The sequence below is a fragment of the Alligator mississippiensis genome, chromosome 2 (assembly GCF_030867095.1).
Source record: "Alligator mississippiensis isolate rAllMis1 chromosome 2, rAllMis1, whole genome shotgun sequence".
Lineage (NCBI taxonomy): Eukaryota > Metazoa > Chordata > Crocodylia > Alligatoridae > Alligator > Alligator mississippiensis.
Genome location: NC_081825.1, coordinates 232556409 through 232572282, shown reverse-complemented (window position 1 = coordinate 232572282; position 15874 = coordinate 232556409). Strand labels below are relative to the sequence as shown.

Here is a 15874-nt window from a genome sequence, read left to right as displayed (position 1 = left end):
GAAACAAAATTATATACCTTCCTGCCCCCTGCCTCCTATTTAGCAAGGAGGGACTTGTCTACCTTGAAGGCACAGGAGACTGAGGAGGGAGCACATGCTATCTAGCAGTATTATAGCAGCAGTAACGTATGGCTCGATGGGGAGGGGTCTAACAAAGCACTGGGCAAACACTCCCTGCAGCGTGCTGTGCTCCTTGTTGGACACCAGGTGGTACTGCTGTGCTCCATCTTTCCTTCAACTCTGCACCCAGCTTCTTTTTGACATTGGAGCTTTAAATTGTCTCTAGCTGCTTAGAATTTTAATGGCTGGCTGAATTTTAATTAATTTATTGATTATAGACAGGTGTTTTTAGCCTGAATTTTTATTGACAGTCCATAAATTTACACACAGTTAGCTATCCTGCTTCTTCTAAAAAGAGAGGTCATTGCTAACCTGTGTAAAATTCTACCTCAGGCTGCAGGTTCACAGGATACCAACTTAGGTTTCCTAAAAAATATGTAATTCGAAGCTTATTAAAAAAATTGTACTGCTCATTCCAGCAAGAATTTGAGTCTCACCAACTCAGAGCTGCTCTCCAGCCGGATTCTAATAATTCCCAAGCATAATGGAACAAGCTGGAATAGTTAGCGCAAGATGCAGACTTGCACATTATTTACAAGTTATTTTTTTTTCTGTCCCTAAATACAGAAGCTCTTGTGGACTCCAATTTTAGCCTGCGTTCACACACTGAAATAATTACCAGCTAAGTCACTGGATTCACACACTGTGCAAAATGCATCCTGTATCTAACACTTTCCCTTTTTTCTTAATTATTATGCATTAGCTTTTTAGTTGTTTTGTTTTAGCTGTATATTTTAGATGCTGGTGATAGCTTACTTTTAATTATGTAGCTACTGAAGTCTTAGATATACAGCATTTTACCTAGCACACTGTCCAACGTAGATTATAGTCATCATCCAGACATCTTAGACAACAGAGAAAATGCTGAGACAAGAAGGGTGAAGTATTCTGCTGTTCTGGTGGGATGGATATTTTGCTAAGGTTCACACAGATCAGTAGTAATGTTAACTGTATACGGAGACAATAAACAAGCTCATCCCCTTCTCTTTAGGTATATGCATAAAAACAATTGCACAAATTGTTGAGGAAAAAATACAGCTGTCTTCTTATGAATGCATATCCCTCCTAGAGCAGAGCAGTCACCAGGGGCAGATCCAGGAATGTGAGAAAGCAGCAGTGCTACAGGGATGGCTGCACCCCCCTCTCCCTGACTGGCCCCAGCTCTGCCCAAGGCAGGCAGACTGCTATAAGAGCAGCAAATCTTTTATTTTAATTTTTTTTTAAGTCCCTCAATTAGGTAACAATTTTCCTTCCCCCCCACCCAGTGTACAGTGGCATGTCCCTTCTCCTCCCCTTCCCTGCTGCTGACCCAGGGGCAGGGGGAACTCCAGAGCTGCTCCTGCCCTGCTCCAGCTGGACTGCACAAGGAGCCAGGCTCACCCAGAGACAGCAGCAAAAGTGAGCGACTGTGACAGCAGTGAGTTCCCTTCTCCTGCTCCAGAACTAGCAGGGAACACAAGAGGGTGGGGAACTGGGCAGGGAGGAGGAAGTCACTTGCTGCTGCTGTCCCTGGTTGAAGCAGGCAGGAGCAGCTCTGGAGAACTGAAGTCAGGCAGCCAGAGACAGCAGCAGCAGCGAGTGGGAATGGAAGGAGATGCCACCAAGGCCAGTGTGTAAGGGAGGGGCAAAATTCTTACCCGATTCAAGGACTTGAAGTCTCTAGTTACAATACCACAGGAGCTGCAAACTGAAAGGAGTGTGCATCTGCACCATTGCGCCTGCACTGCTCTCATGATTCCAAGTTGAACCACGTTTCATAATTTAACTTTGTAGTGGTAACCACAATACAAAAACTATTCATCTGAACATTTCCATTAGTTTCCCATGTCAACTATTTAATAAATGGGGGCAGGGGTTGGGGAGAGCAGGGAGAGATGGTGATTGAGGATAGTTTCCTTTGACAAACAGAGCTTTCAAATTATGCTCTTGTTACACTTAACATACATCATTCGCACCCAAGTCTAGTCTGCCTCTCAGCTTTCTCTCGCAGTTTGAACATCAGTGAACTATCCACACATTCCAGCACCAACGGGCACCAAAAAAATCTGTAAGTAAAATGCACTCGTCAGCAGCAGCAGCACCCCATCTGAAGCAGCCAGCTCTAAGAAAATCCCATGCAGTAAATAAGAAGCCAACTCAGAAGCACTGCAACTAATAAAAATTTAATATAATAAAATCAAAAAACAACATTTTTAACCATTCACAATTAAAGTGGAAAAAAATAAAACAAATTAACAAAAAATAAGGCAGCCATTCATGGAATGATTTCACGTGTACAAATGATTTGGAAAGAGACATTAAAATTACAGTTCAGTTCACAGAGTCAAGTAAACAGCTGTGACCAGGCAACATTATTCCCTGGAAAAAGTCAGATCTGCTAGAAGATGCAACCAAAGGAAAAGATGAAAGTCTGATCTCCTTTTTAGAAGTTCAAGATGGATTTAAAGTCTGGAATTCAATTTAAGGACTTCCCATCACAAAATACAAAAATCAAACGCTTCCTCTTGCATCTCCTGTGGCTGTTGAAACAGAGAAGAAAAAGAAGCAAAAACCTTCTCTCACAGCCTCTTGATGCTATCGAGGGCAGCTGACAACATCAAGTATTGCCAAGAGATTCTGTAAGGCAATCCATCACCAGACTCTGAAGTAGCTCCCGAAAAAATACTGTCATTTTCCTGGGTTACCTGGATATTAATTTTTGAAATATTCTGCAGACTTGTTCTTTGAAACTCAGGTGTAGACATTAGGCTCCTTGTGTTTAATACGTGGCCAATTGACAACATGTGGAGAAGCTATCAAAACTTTCTGCCCTGCCATTCTCATGCCTGTAAATACAAATGAGGTTTCTGGATCTCAGTTGTCACTGGGTACTAGGGAAACAGACCTCTTTTTTGTTCCTGTTCCCTGAACAGAATTAGAACATTTAATAAAGTGGCTGAACATACTGGAACCAACAGCAAGCTATACTTAGTTTGATTCCTGCTGTGAATTCATACATTAAGAACAGATGATGCCGAGATTTCATGGTTGGGGGTGAGATCTGCAGAAGGAAATGGTGCATGCCAATCAGTTACAATGCTATTAACTGTATCAACTACTGCTGCCAACATGACCGAAAGGCCATGAAGAGATGGAGACAAAGATGGAGAGTGAAGAAGAAATGATCTGCACCCAAGTCTCCTGAGGAATGGTATCTGTATGTGCGAGATCTTCCCCATCAGCCACAATAAAACGAGGAAGGAAGAGGATAGGATTAAAGGTTGTTTTATCTAATTCCCATTTAAAAGAAATCCCATGCCCTCCCCACCCAAAACAAACAAACCAACCAACCAACCAAAACACCTTAATTATTGGGAGTTACAATTAGCACGTTTGGTCTCTTGGGATCAATGAAACTACGTTCTGCTACATCATCAAAACTCCTCTGATGTGGAAATCTCAGCCATATAACTGCAAACACAGGATTACAGGCAGCCAAAACAAAGTAGTTACTTCTAAGTAGAAAAAAAAAGAAGTTTTATATCACTTACTCAAAGGCCTAGTGAAACTGAACATTACTGGACTTCCTATGTACTGTTTTGTCAACATTTTAAGTTTAGGAGTCCTTCTTAGTCTTGTGCTGTTAAATCTTGGACAAGACTGCTTACTACTCTAGCCTCGCAAACTTATTTTGTACAATATTAAGATGAGCATTATTATTTCTGGCTGCTGTCCCAGAAGCTGCAGACATGAACTTATGAAGGGTCAGTGGAAAGAAGTCCAACAAAACCCCTCAGCAGTGTTAGGAGAAGGATAACACTGTGACTTAATCTGTCAAAAGCTAGGCTAAATGTTGTATCATCAATTTCAATGGTCCAGTATGGAAAGGTTCTAGCTGAGCGCTTCAGCCCTGTAGCAAAAGATGCTAAACGGGACCCCTGCCTACAATGGATGCATGGGGTTCTGACCATTATGATGATGTAACACACAATAGTGCCTGAAGGCAAACATGGATGTTGAAATCACAATGCTAAGTCAACTGCAAGTATTACTGCTGGAAAAAATAGAGGTGAACTGTGTGAGGTTCTATCCCAAAAATTACTATAAAAATGTCATCAGGGAGATTTTCACTCTCTCTCAACAACTCCAGATCAAATTTTCCTGTTTAAATTAATTTTCCCCCCTGGCAACTGCCCACCATGCAAACTCACTCTGAGATCTAAAATTAAATCAAGGTCTTTACAGTAGAAATGATAGGATGGATGTAATCAATGTTCTTCAAACAATGTTATGCCCTCAGTGACATCTATACACCATGACTACACTTAATGGATTTGCACAAGCCTACAAGCTGCATTTATACAATTGTGTTTGTGTCCAAGAAATATAATCCAGCTCTATGCCATAGCTGTGTCAGGTTTTTTTTCAGGACTAACTGAAAAGGCTAGGTTTGTATGCGTCACCTGAGAAAATAACTGAAAATTATATATATATATATATATATATATATATATATATATATATATATATATATATATATATATATTCATTCATTCATTCATTCCCTCTCTCTCTCTCTCTATGTATATATAAATGTATAGGAAAAAGATCTGGTCAGTAAGGCATTGCTATTTTTGCAGTTTCTCTCGTAAAATAGAACTATGCTTTAAAGCTCTAGTGTCACATGCCATCACTTAGGCCTAATACATTTAAAATGGGAAAAAAATCCTCCCACAAAACTAATTTTAAAGGTAGGCTACTCATTTTGCATTCAATTTTAAATACATCTTTATATAATAAGAAACAACCCAAGAAACAGTAACCATCAGTAAAGTCTGATTCTGGATTACTGCTGTGCTGTTACTAAGCCAATGGACAGAGTGATCCCTAGTTAATATAACAAATCCTGTTCCAAGAACCATGCCGATATCCACTGCTGAGCCAGGAGATAATGGGGACAATGACAAAAAAGTAAGATCAGAGTGATGCTGGCCTATACACCATAAGAAACAGATGGCATAACAGAGGCACACATTTTTACCTGGAAACAATAAATGCTCAGAGAAAGCAGTTATTTCAAGCTTTAAAGATTTGTTTAAAAGAATTTAAAATATATATATAAGAACTGGAAAACATTTGGCCACACTTATCTTTAAAAACAGTAGATTCAAATTAGAGCTTAAAATAAGTACAACTTAAAGTATTTTTTAAGGGTGTGTATTCAAACTGCAAAATCTCAAATGTTCTGTACCTTTTAGGCACAGTAGTTACTGAGATGCCCCTTTTTTGCATTAGAAAAAAAGAAAGCTGTCTGACAAGAGATGGCATTTCTTGGAAAGGAAGGAATGTTATCTTGAAACTGCAATGGGGCAACAGCATCAGCAGATAGCACAGAGTCCCTGAATTGCATCTCTAAAACCATCAGTAAGTGGTGGTCGTAACACTCTAAGGAAAGTTAGAAGAGGCATGACTGTAACAGGTTCTTAGGGGGAAAATAATTTGTTGTTTGTGAGCATTAAGACTATACAAACTGCTTTCAGCATGCTTTGTCAATATGCAGAGTCAATGTTTAACCCAAAATTTTGTTTTGTTAACCGTAATACTTTTATTTAATGAAAAAATCCAAACAGCACTGGTTTCAGTGGTTCAACATTTAAAAAAAAATAGCTAGCATAGGTCCTCTCTCTCAATGGTTACTCCCATCCGTTGTCCATTTCCCAGCACATAGAGCAGCTTGATTTCAAGAGACACCAGTACCAGGTGTCCAATTCTGTATATAATTTTGGTTTCTACTCTTCATGGACATGATAGGAAATCTTCTTCCAAAACGCACTTCCCCTTTTGTCTTTAAAGTAACTAACCACTGCATAAACCAAGCAAAACAGAACACTTCTTTGTTTCTTCTTTGTGTGTTCATATAGGGAATATGAATGCAGAATTCATTTGCACTTTAACTAGCTGAATTTTCATTTCCAAGACTTTTTCCCTAAACTTTTTCCAATATGCTTTCTCCAATCATCAGTATTTGTTAGAATAACAGCACTGCCCAGAAGTTTGAGTACTTCACCTTTACAGCACAGTTTGCGGCATTGATATTACAAGGACCACCAGTTAGTGACATATCAGGACCACATAAAAAAATAGTAGGGGCGGTTCCCCTATTTCACTGGTAAGAAGATTTCAACATATTAAAAAGGCAGCAATTCATTGTTTGACTCTCAACTGCAGAAGCTGAGTTACAGAATACTTTGGTGATTGCAACTTCATGATGTGCCACTAAATTCTTCCCCACTCACCTTTCTTAAAATCCAAATTCCATCTTCCCTGAGAAAGGGCCAGAAGTAAAAATTAAAATAGCAAGCGTCTTAAGAAAAGAAAGTTACAGAGAATTTATGTCTGGCTGCCAAAGTATTTTTGCTACACTAAAAGCTTTCCCAGAATTCCTCATTTTGGAATCAAGCTTCCCTCTGAACTCCATAGTGTAGATGGGGTGGACGATGGTGTGAGACAACAATGAAGAGAGCAGCTGACATTTAATGCTCTCACCAGATTGAAGAGGAAAACGATGGACTTTGAACCTTTAGTGCTGGTGCCCAATGGACAAAACTAAAGGAATGAGGCAACCCAGGACTAGGGTTGCCACCTCCAGGCGGCTGAGTCCTTTCCCTCCAGCTGATTCAGGTTTGTGGCTATGGCCCATTCCTCCAACCTCTGGGAGGACATGCACCGTGGCAACATAAAGAAAAGTCCCAGCAGAGAAAAGCATGGCAACTCCGGTGGCATTGACTTCTGAAAGTGCTTCTTTGCTGCTCTGTGGAACAGAAAGAGGAGGGAAAGTACATGAACGTGAATCCAAACAAGGGACTCAGCCAATATATAACAGAAGCCACTAACGTCCACACCACTTCTATTAATTCGTATAATTTCCAAAGTAACTTAAAAAAACCTCACATATTTGTCTGAAGATATTTAATGATTTATATTATTTCCAACTAATATCTGAAAATATAAAAACTGAAAAAGACTAGAGGAACATTTTTCTCCTTCTTTACTTTGTGCATTTGATAACACTGTATAGGTGAGAATTTTAAAGCAAGCAATTATCCCTGTTTGAGTCTTTCACACAGCTACAGGGAAAAAATATGTATTTTTAAAAAACAGGCAAAACAGATTTTTAAACCATGAAATTTGGAAAGAAGCGCTTAGGACCAATTACATTTCAAGTTCACCTTTAGTTTTTAAAGGCCTTGTTCTAACCTCAGTAGTTTAAGGAACATTCTTGAAGTGACCAGGAAAACAATAGTTCCAGGTACTGGTTGCTGTACTTCATTTATAGACAAGACAGTGTACACCTTCCAGGGGTTTTATATAATTTGATTACATCAATGGAATAGATCTTAGAAGTTAAGAACATACTACTCAAGAATCTACCATCTATTTCTTTTATTTTAGTACACCTCTACACTTATATAGGAGCTTCTGCCAAATTAGAATCATGTACAGTACTGAAGCGATCCAGATTTGAAAAGCTTCATATTGAAGCGGACTTTTGAGTGCTTCAAATGCACATTTGTCCAGGGCCTATGAGAAGATTCAAACCCCTTAAAACCCAGTTGCTCACATCTATACTGATCTATTGGATCTACTAATCTGAAATAGGAACAGCACTAAGCATTTGCCAATATATTCAAGTTTTATACATTTTGAGTTAGCCTCTAACAATTGAGCTTCATTTTGAGGGCAAAAGAATAGCTTTTATTTTGTTTGTAGTTCATAACCAATATCTGAAGACATGTATAATAACCTAATCAGATTCACACGTTCTGCCCTCTGAGGAATAATGTTAAAACTTCTGTGTTGCAGGTATATATTTGTACATGTAAATCTATGTAATGCAAAATTGGTTAAAACAAACAAGTCAGACGACTTAATGAGTCTCCTGCTCAAGTGTTTGTTTGCTTGAGCCAGATCCTTGGGGGAGACTGTTTGGATGCCTACAGCGAAAAACTGTTTGAACTTGCAGCTCTACCAATCAAGAATTTATGAAGAAAAATAATGTTTCTGTTTTTGGGGTTTAAAAACAAAACAAAACAGAAAACAAAAAAACCCCGAGTGTTTAGATGCAAGCCAATTTGAACGTCTGGACTACTAGAGGCAAGAATCCACACCCTAGGGGAGGCACAGCAGACGGAGCAGTGGATTGGGAGTGAGGATTCCCATGATCCCTTTTCCCCTTTTTAAAGAGCCTCGGGGACTGCAGCACATAAGAGACTCTTAGAGGAAAAGTACTACCAAAATACAAAGTATTAACAACAGCCTAAGTATGCAGATGTGTCGTGCTCATGTTCAGCAGCGAGACCAACCTGTACTTTGGGTGGAATTCTGCTACTGAACTAAGTCACTCACTGTAAGTATTGCTGTACTATCAAGTAATTTTAAAGTCTTGTTTTCACTCAAAAAGGAAACCAACCCCACTCTTAAGCGAAGTCTCCATTTGGGATATCCCATTTTTATTATTCAATATAATTTTGTGCTTCCCCTAAAGTTTTGATGTATTGCAGAGGCTTGTACAAACAACACAAAGAACTGAGGAAAAGCTAGAAGTTTTGGCATCATTTGAGGCCTATGTCAACTTCAGAGGAAAAAGGGGGTGGCATCAATGTGAAGCTCTGAGTACAAGGGGATGCATCTCTTGTTTCTTTCTCTCTTATGAAACGCTTGTTTTTATGGCAGAACTAATGATTATTCCTATCAAGGAGGTGGGTCTTGACATCTCTACTCCAGCAACCCTTAACAATGATAGCCATTCTGCTGCCATAATATCACCTGCTGAATCCAATATGAAATGGAGACAGCATTGTAGGGACATGGCTGAGTGCCTAGGGTAAAGCAGAAGTGGTGAATTCTGGCTGTTGACACAATTGCAGCTGCCAGCAGACACTTTTTTCACTCTTCCCTCCGTCTGAAGTCAACGCCTAGGGCAGTTGCCCCTATTAGCCCCCCTAGTTACAACACTGAAAGGAGAAGCCCATTACCTAAGTGTTTACACTACAATGATGAGCAGAGTAATAGTTAACCTTGACATTATCATTACATTTTAAAAAGCAGTGCATTAAAAATGAACAGAGGTAGACTCCCACATCTTTAGCATATCTGTTTGCAGGCTCAGGAGAGCAACAAATCCATATTTGCCTGCTTAGTTGTGCAAATTTAGGAGTAGACAAATAGCTTAAAATAAAGACTTCAATTTCAGTCTGTAGCAGAGGCAGGCAGTTATTTTGGGCGGAGGGCCGCTTACCCAGTTTTGGCAGGCTGTCAAGGGCCACATGGGTAGCCCCGCCCCTTGACAGGCGCTGTGACAGCTGAAATTATGTCTGCGAGATAGAAGTGCTTGCTGAAAGCTCTGTGAAAGTTAGACCAAGTGTTTTTCTGTCATTTGTTCAGATATTAAGCTATATGTTGTTAAGAGCCTAATTAAAGTCAAAGATTAGTGAGGCCTTGTATGTAGTAAGGCCTAGTAAATTTAACAAAGCCTTGTAGAAGTAGTAGTAGGCCCTGTGGCATAGTAAAAATTAACCTTATCAGAAGAATGCAAGGTTTGTACTGCTATTGGCTAAAAATAATTATAATGGGAGAATCTGGATGGCAGAAGTTATAAGTTGGCTGGCACATCCGGAAATCATTAGAAGGAAGATGCAGCTCTGTAAAAGAAGCTACTGATTTAAAATTAGCTGCTGACCTGGATCAGTGGGCCAGTGGATCTCGAGGACTGAATACCAGGGTCCTACCCAGTACCCCTTGGACAGCGCTAATCAGGGACACCTGACTTCACTGAGCTTTGTGGGAGAGGAACTTGTCGTACATCAGGCATCAGAGGGGACTGCCGATAAGTTGCCAACACAAATTGTTATTGTCTGTCTTATTCTACTACGCGTAGTCATGTTTTTGTTAAGTCAATAAACCTTTCCTACCTTTTACCCCTGACCACACACTCAATCCCGAACCCTCCACAGGCGGCTGGGACAGGTGCCCCGCCTCCCCGTCACCATCTTGGGACCAATGTCCCAGGGCTAGCACCAGTGGGGCCCAGAGCAGGGCATAGGCTGGCAGAGGTCTGTGGAGCCAGGCTGGGCTGCACCAGCAGGGAGAGGGGGGGAGCTGGCCCGGCTCCAAAAAGCCCCTGCTGGCTGGGACCCCGCACTCCTGCCACCCTGCTCTGGGCCCGGGAAACCAGTGAAGGCCCTGCGCTCCTGTTGGCTCCCTGCCAACTCACTCCCAGTGCCCCCCAGCCCCGTGGTACAGGCAGGGGGCAGCACACAGCCCTGACCCCCTGCTTGCCAACAGGGAAGCAGCTGGTGCTGAGCGCAGGGAAAAGCAGCCCCTCGCCTGTCCCATGGCTGGCACTCCCTGCTGCAGGCACTTGTAGCCCGCAGGGCTGTCTGGAGCAGGCACTCAGCCTCATGTGGGCTGCAAGCAGCTGCAGCACAGGACACTGACCACGATGCGAGAGGCTGCTTCCCCCCGCGCTCAGGACCAGCTTGTAACCTGGCCCTGCTGCCAGCCTGGGCCCCGTGCTGGCTCCGGGCTCACCCGCCGGGGCTATACACACCGGGTAATGCTTGCTGCTGCCCACCTGCAGCTCACGTGCTGGGCAGCACAGAGGTGGCGGTGGCAAACACTGCCCAGTGCGGCAAGCAGGAGGGCCACAGCTGCTGTGGCCATGCACAGCTCTGACAGGCGAGCCCGGAGCTGCGCAGGCCCCAGGCTGGCTGTGGGGCCAGGTTACAAGGTGGTGCTGAGTGCAAGGGGGGGGGTGGGGAAAGCAGATTGTCCCTGCCCCATATCTGGCACCCCACACTGCAGCTGCTCGCAGCCCGCATGGGGCTGCTTGTGCCTGCTCTGGACAGCCCCATGTGGTCTGCGAGCGGCTGCAGAAGGGAGCACAAGCCACGGGGAGAGGAGGGGCCACTTGCCCCTGTGCCGGGAAGGAGTAGAGAAGGAGCCTGGGGAAAAGCTCAGCACCCAGGGGGGGGGAGGGAGAGCAGCACCCCTCCAGCTGGGCAGGCCCTCCTGTTGTGGAAGCCCACCAGGCTTCCCCTGGGTCCTACTGCCCTTGATTCTTGTCATTTTTGACAGGAACCCAGGGCAGATAAATATTTATTTTCTACATATTTTAGGGGCCCTGTGGGCCAGATAGAATGGCCTCGTGGGCTGGATCTGGCCCATGGGCCACATTTTGCTCACCACTGGGCTGTACCGTAGTTTAAAGTGACCTAAAATTACATATAAATTACACATACTGCATAAAATTACATATATACACAACATATTGACTATATTCTATTCCTGTGTACCACTTGAGATGCCAATTATCTGAAGGATATCATAGATTTCCTTAAAAACCTAGGCTCTACTGACAAGTTTCCAGCAAATACCAGACCCGATGATCTTGCGAGGTCCCTTCAAGCCCCTCACAATCTATGAAATACCATGTTAGCTATCATGCACAACACATCTCTATACACTAACATCCCCCATAAGGATGGATTATGAACAGTGAAGAACATTACTTGTGATGATGATACCGCTCCCGTTTCCATTGCACTCTCCCAGGGTTAGTGAGGACCTAGTCAGGGAACTTCTGGTGGGACTAGACATGTTCAAATCACCAGGTCCTGACGATCTCCACCCCAGAGTGCTGAGGGAATTGGCAGAGGTCATTGCAGGACCCCTGGCACAGCTTTACGACCACTCGTGCTGCTCTGGCAAGCTGCCAGATGACTGGAAGAGGGCCACTGTGGTCCCCATTTTCAAAAAAAGGGAGGAATTAGGACCCAGGATACTATAAGTCCCTTAGTCTTACCTCAGTCCTGGGAAAGCTCTTTGAGAAAATTATCCAGGAGCACATCTGCAAGGGACCAGCAGGGGAGATTATGCTTAGGGACAGTCAACATGGGTTCATTAGAGGCAGGTCCTGTCAGACCAAGCTGGCTGCCTTCTACGACCAGGTCACAAAAGCCTTGGACGCAGGTGTCGCGGTGGACGTAGTCTTTCTGGACTTTAGGAAGGCCTTTGACACCGTCTCTCACCCAATCCTCATTAAAAAATTAAGTGACTGGGGTATTGATGCCTACACAGTCAGATGGGTCGCAAATTGGCTGGAGGGCTACACTCAGAGAGTGGTAGTGGACAGGTCATTTTCGACCTGGAGAGGTATGGGCAGTACGGTTCCACAGGGCTCGGTCCTCCGGCCCACACTGTTCAATATCTTCATCAGCAACTTGGACAAGGGGGTGAAAAGCACTTTGTTCAAGTTCGCAGATGACACTAAGATGTGGGGAGAAGTGGACACACTAGAAGAGAGGGACAGGCTACAACTAGATCTGGACAGGTTACAGAGGTGGGCAGATGAGAATAGGATGGGTTTCAATATGGAAAAGTGCAAGGTGTTGCACCTGGGGAAGAAGAACCAGCAGCATACCTACAGGCTGAAGAACTCCCTTCTTGTCAGCACAGAGGCAGAGAATGATCTTGGAATCACTATTGATTCTAAGATGAACATGAGCCACCAATGTGAGGATGCAGTCAGGAAGGCTAACCGCACTTTGTCATGCTTCCATAGATGCATCATGAGCAGGTCCAAGGATGTGATCTTCCCCCTCTATGCGACACTGGTCAGGCCGCAGTTGGAGTACTGTATCCAGTTCTGGGTGCCGCACTTCAGGAGGGAACTGGACAGCATCGAGAGGGTCCAGAGGAGGGCGACTCGCATGATCAGGGGGCAGCAGGGCAGGCCCTACAGTGAGAGGCTATGGGACCTGAACCTGTTCAGCAGCAGAGAAGGCTGGGGCGGGGGGATCTGGTGGCCATCTATAAACTTGCCAAGGGGGACCAGCAGGCAATGGGAGAGTCCCTGTTCCCCCAAGCACTACTGGGAGTAACAAGGTATAATGGCTATAAAGTTGACTGAGAGTAGATTCAAGCTAGACATCAGGAGGCACTACTTCACAGTCAAGGTGGCTAGGAGCTGGAACCAACTTCCAAGGGAAGTGGTGCTCACCTCTACCCTGGGGGTCTTCAAAAGGCTAGACAGCCACCTCGCTGGGGTCATTTGACACCAGCATCCTTTCCTGCCCATGGCAGGGGGTCAGACTAGATGATGTGCTTAGGTCCCTTCCGACCCTACCAACTATGAAACTATAAGATCCTGGCTATTTTTAGAAGAAATTTCATTTTTAAAAGTCCATTTTATATTCAAAAGACAGCAGTAATTCAAAGCAAGCATCAATACAATTACATAAGTGGCAAATTTCCTTTATGTAGAAAGGGCCTAAACTCTTAACATGTCTTTTCAAATTATGAGTGTCAGGTCAGATTTTGCTTTCAAATATCCAGCTTCCAGTGGTTGTTGCTTACATTTTCTCCTACTCCCTGTAAGCTTTTTATTATCTTCTGCTTGCTTCTGATGCCCTCTACTAGCTGTTCTACTCCCTGCTTATCTGTCCTTTGCTCTCATTCCTAATGGACCAGATCCATTCCAGTAGACTGATGTACTGTGTCTAAAGCACAGCCACAGACTTTAACATTAAACTGACCTCTGTGCTGAGCTTCTCTGCTGGCCGTGTAGAGAAGCACAGCAGTCTCTATTGCTGATCAGCTTCACTGTAAATGACTCCAGGGCTGCAGACACAACAGTGTAGAACAGCTGTTATGGAGGAAACTAAATGAGAGGAAAGTGGCATGGGGATCTGGTAAAAGGACTAAGGGGAAAGAACCAAGGGGTGGAAGGGAAGAAGATAGACAGGATCTGCTCATTTCCACCAAAGAAGTAGGTAAAAGGAGACAATGCCCAGATTCCCCTCCAGCTGGGACTTGGGTCACAGTGCACAGTGTTCCCCAGAACCTGGCACTCACCATTGCTCAAAGCAACTCGACTAAAATAAGACCCATAGACCAAAACTGGGGGAAGGATCTGTGAACAATGGATGATGACTTGCAGCAAAGGACTAAGCTGGAAAGAGATGCCCAAGGCTAGGTGTAGGGTCTTGCTGTATTTAATATCTTCATTAAAGGTTTAGGAAAGAGAATGAGCGGTGTTGTCATCAGACTTCCAGCTGAGACACAGGACCCCATTGTGCTTGACAATCTTGAGAGTGGTCTGGAGCAGCATCACTCATTGGGAAAATTCTAGTCTGGCTCAAAGGTAGAGAAGCCTGGTGAACACAAGCTAGTATAAAGAGACCCAGTGTGTCCCTGCACTGAGTTGGAGGTATGACTGCAGCACAAGCTGACATACCCAAGCATCGAGAGGGTCCAGAAGAGGGCCACTCACATGATCACGGGGCAGCAGGGCAGGCCCTACGAGAAGAGGCTATAGGACCTGAACCTGTTCAGCCTCCACAAGAGAAGGCTGAGGGGGGATCTAGTGGCCATTTACAAACTAGTCGTGGGGAACTAGCAGGCATTGGGAGAGTCCCTGTTCCCCCAAGCACTACCGGGAGTAACATGGAACAACAGCCATAAATTGATTGAGAGTAGATTCAGGCTAGATATCAGGAGGCACTACTTCACAGTCAGGGCAGCTAGGAGCTGGAACCAACTTCCAAGGGAAGTGGTGCTTGCTCCTACCCTGGGGGTCTTCAAAAGGAGGCTAGAGAATCACCTAGCCAGGGTCGTTTGACCCCAGCATTCTTTCCTGCCCATGGCAGGGGGTCAGACTTGATGATCTGCTCAGGTCCTTTCTGACTCTACCAACTATGAAACTATTTCAATTTAGCAACTTCCTATACTTACAAACAAATGGTACTGCCATGGGCACATTGTACAGGTCTCACACCCTCTTTCCCCCAAAAATGCCAAGATATTACAGAAGACATTGAAGCCCACTTCCTCCACAACTGCCCTCTCATCCCCCTAGAATACCTCACGTACACTGATGACACCATCATATGGACACATGAGAAGGAATCTTTAGAGAAATCCCAGCAGGACTTAAACAACTTCTACCCTTCCAAACTCTTTAGTATTCCACCCAACTTATTAATTTCTTGGACACCACCATGAAGTTTTGTAATGGATACATCACCACCATGGTAATGGAAGCCATAGCTAGCTCCATACGACCAGTGTTCATCCTAGACACCAGAATTCATCTTCTACTGTCAAATGCTACATGACAACCATACCTGCTCTGATCCCACTGACTGCAATCAGAGTAGCGTGGTTGGAAGGGTCCTCACGAAATCTAGTTCAGCCCCTTGCTCAAGGCAGGATTATCCCTAACCAAACCATGCCAGCCAAGTGTCTGTCTAACTTGCTCTTGAAAATGTCCAGGGAGGGTGATTCCACAACTTCTCTAGATGCACATCCTAGGGACCTGAAACAGGGATTCCTACACTTACAATACAAACCTAAAATCAAAGCTACTCAAAGCAACAGGACCAGACTCGGGCTACAATACCAACCCTGTGACACCGGCAATATATTCTCTGTTGTCACCTACAGCTCCCCAGCTTCAACACACTGAATGCATCACTAATGGCTTCCAGCTCTGCCTGGAAAATGACAAAAACTATTCTGGTTTACAAGAAGCCCCTCAACCTGAAATAACATCTGTTCAGCAACAGACTATTTAACTCCTATTCTCACCAAGTCACCAGCCCTTGCTCCAGATACAGATGCCAGCTGTGCTTCCTCATCAGCACAGACCATATCACTGGACCAAAAAACACAGATTATAACACCATGGGCTCATTCACCTGCTTCTCTGCTAACA

The 15874-nt window shown here is 44.0% G+C and overlaps 1 protein-coding gene across 2 annotated transcripts in view; it reads right to left on the bottom strand.

Moving 5' to 3' along the window:
* Nucleotides 1-2266: 2266 nt before the first annotated feature.
* Nucleotides 2267-15874, bottom strand: part of SLC39A9 (solute carrier family 39 member 9) — a 43338-nt gene continuing 29730 nt past the window's right edge. For both annotated transcript variants that reach the window (XM_006266062.4, XM_059722901.1), the window contains exon 7: nucleotides 2267-6910. In XM_006266062.4, coding sequence (XP_006266124.1) covers nucleotides 6680-6910 — 231 coding nt within the window. In that variant the 3' untranslated portion in view covers nucleotides 2267-6679. The remainder of the gene's footprint in view (nucleotides 6911-15874) is intronic.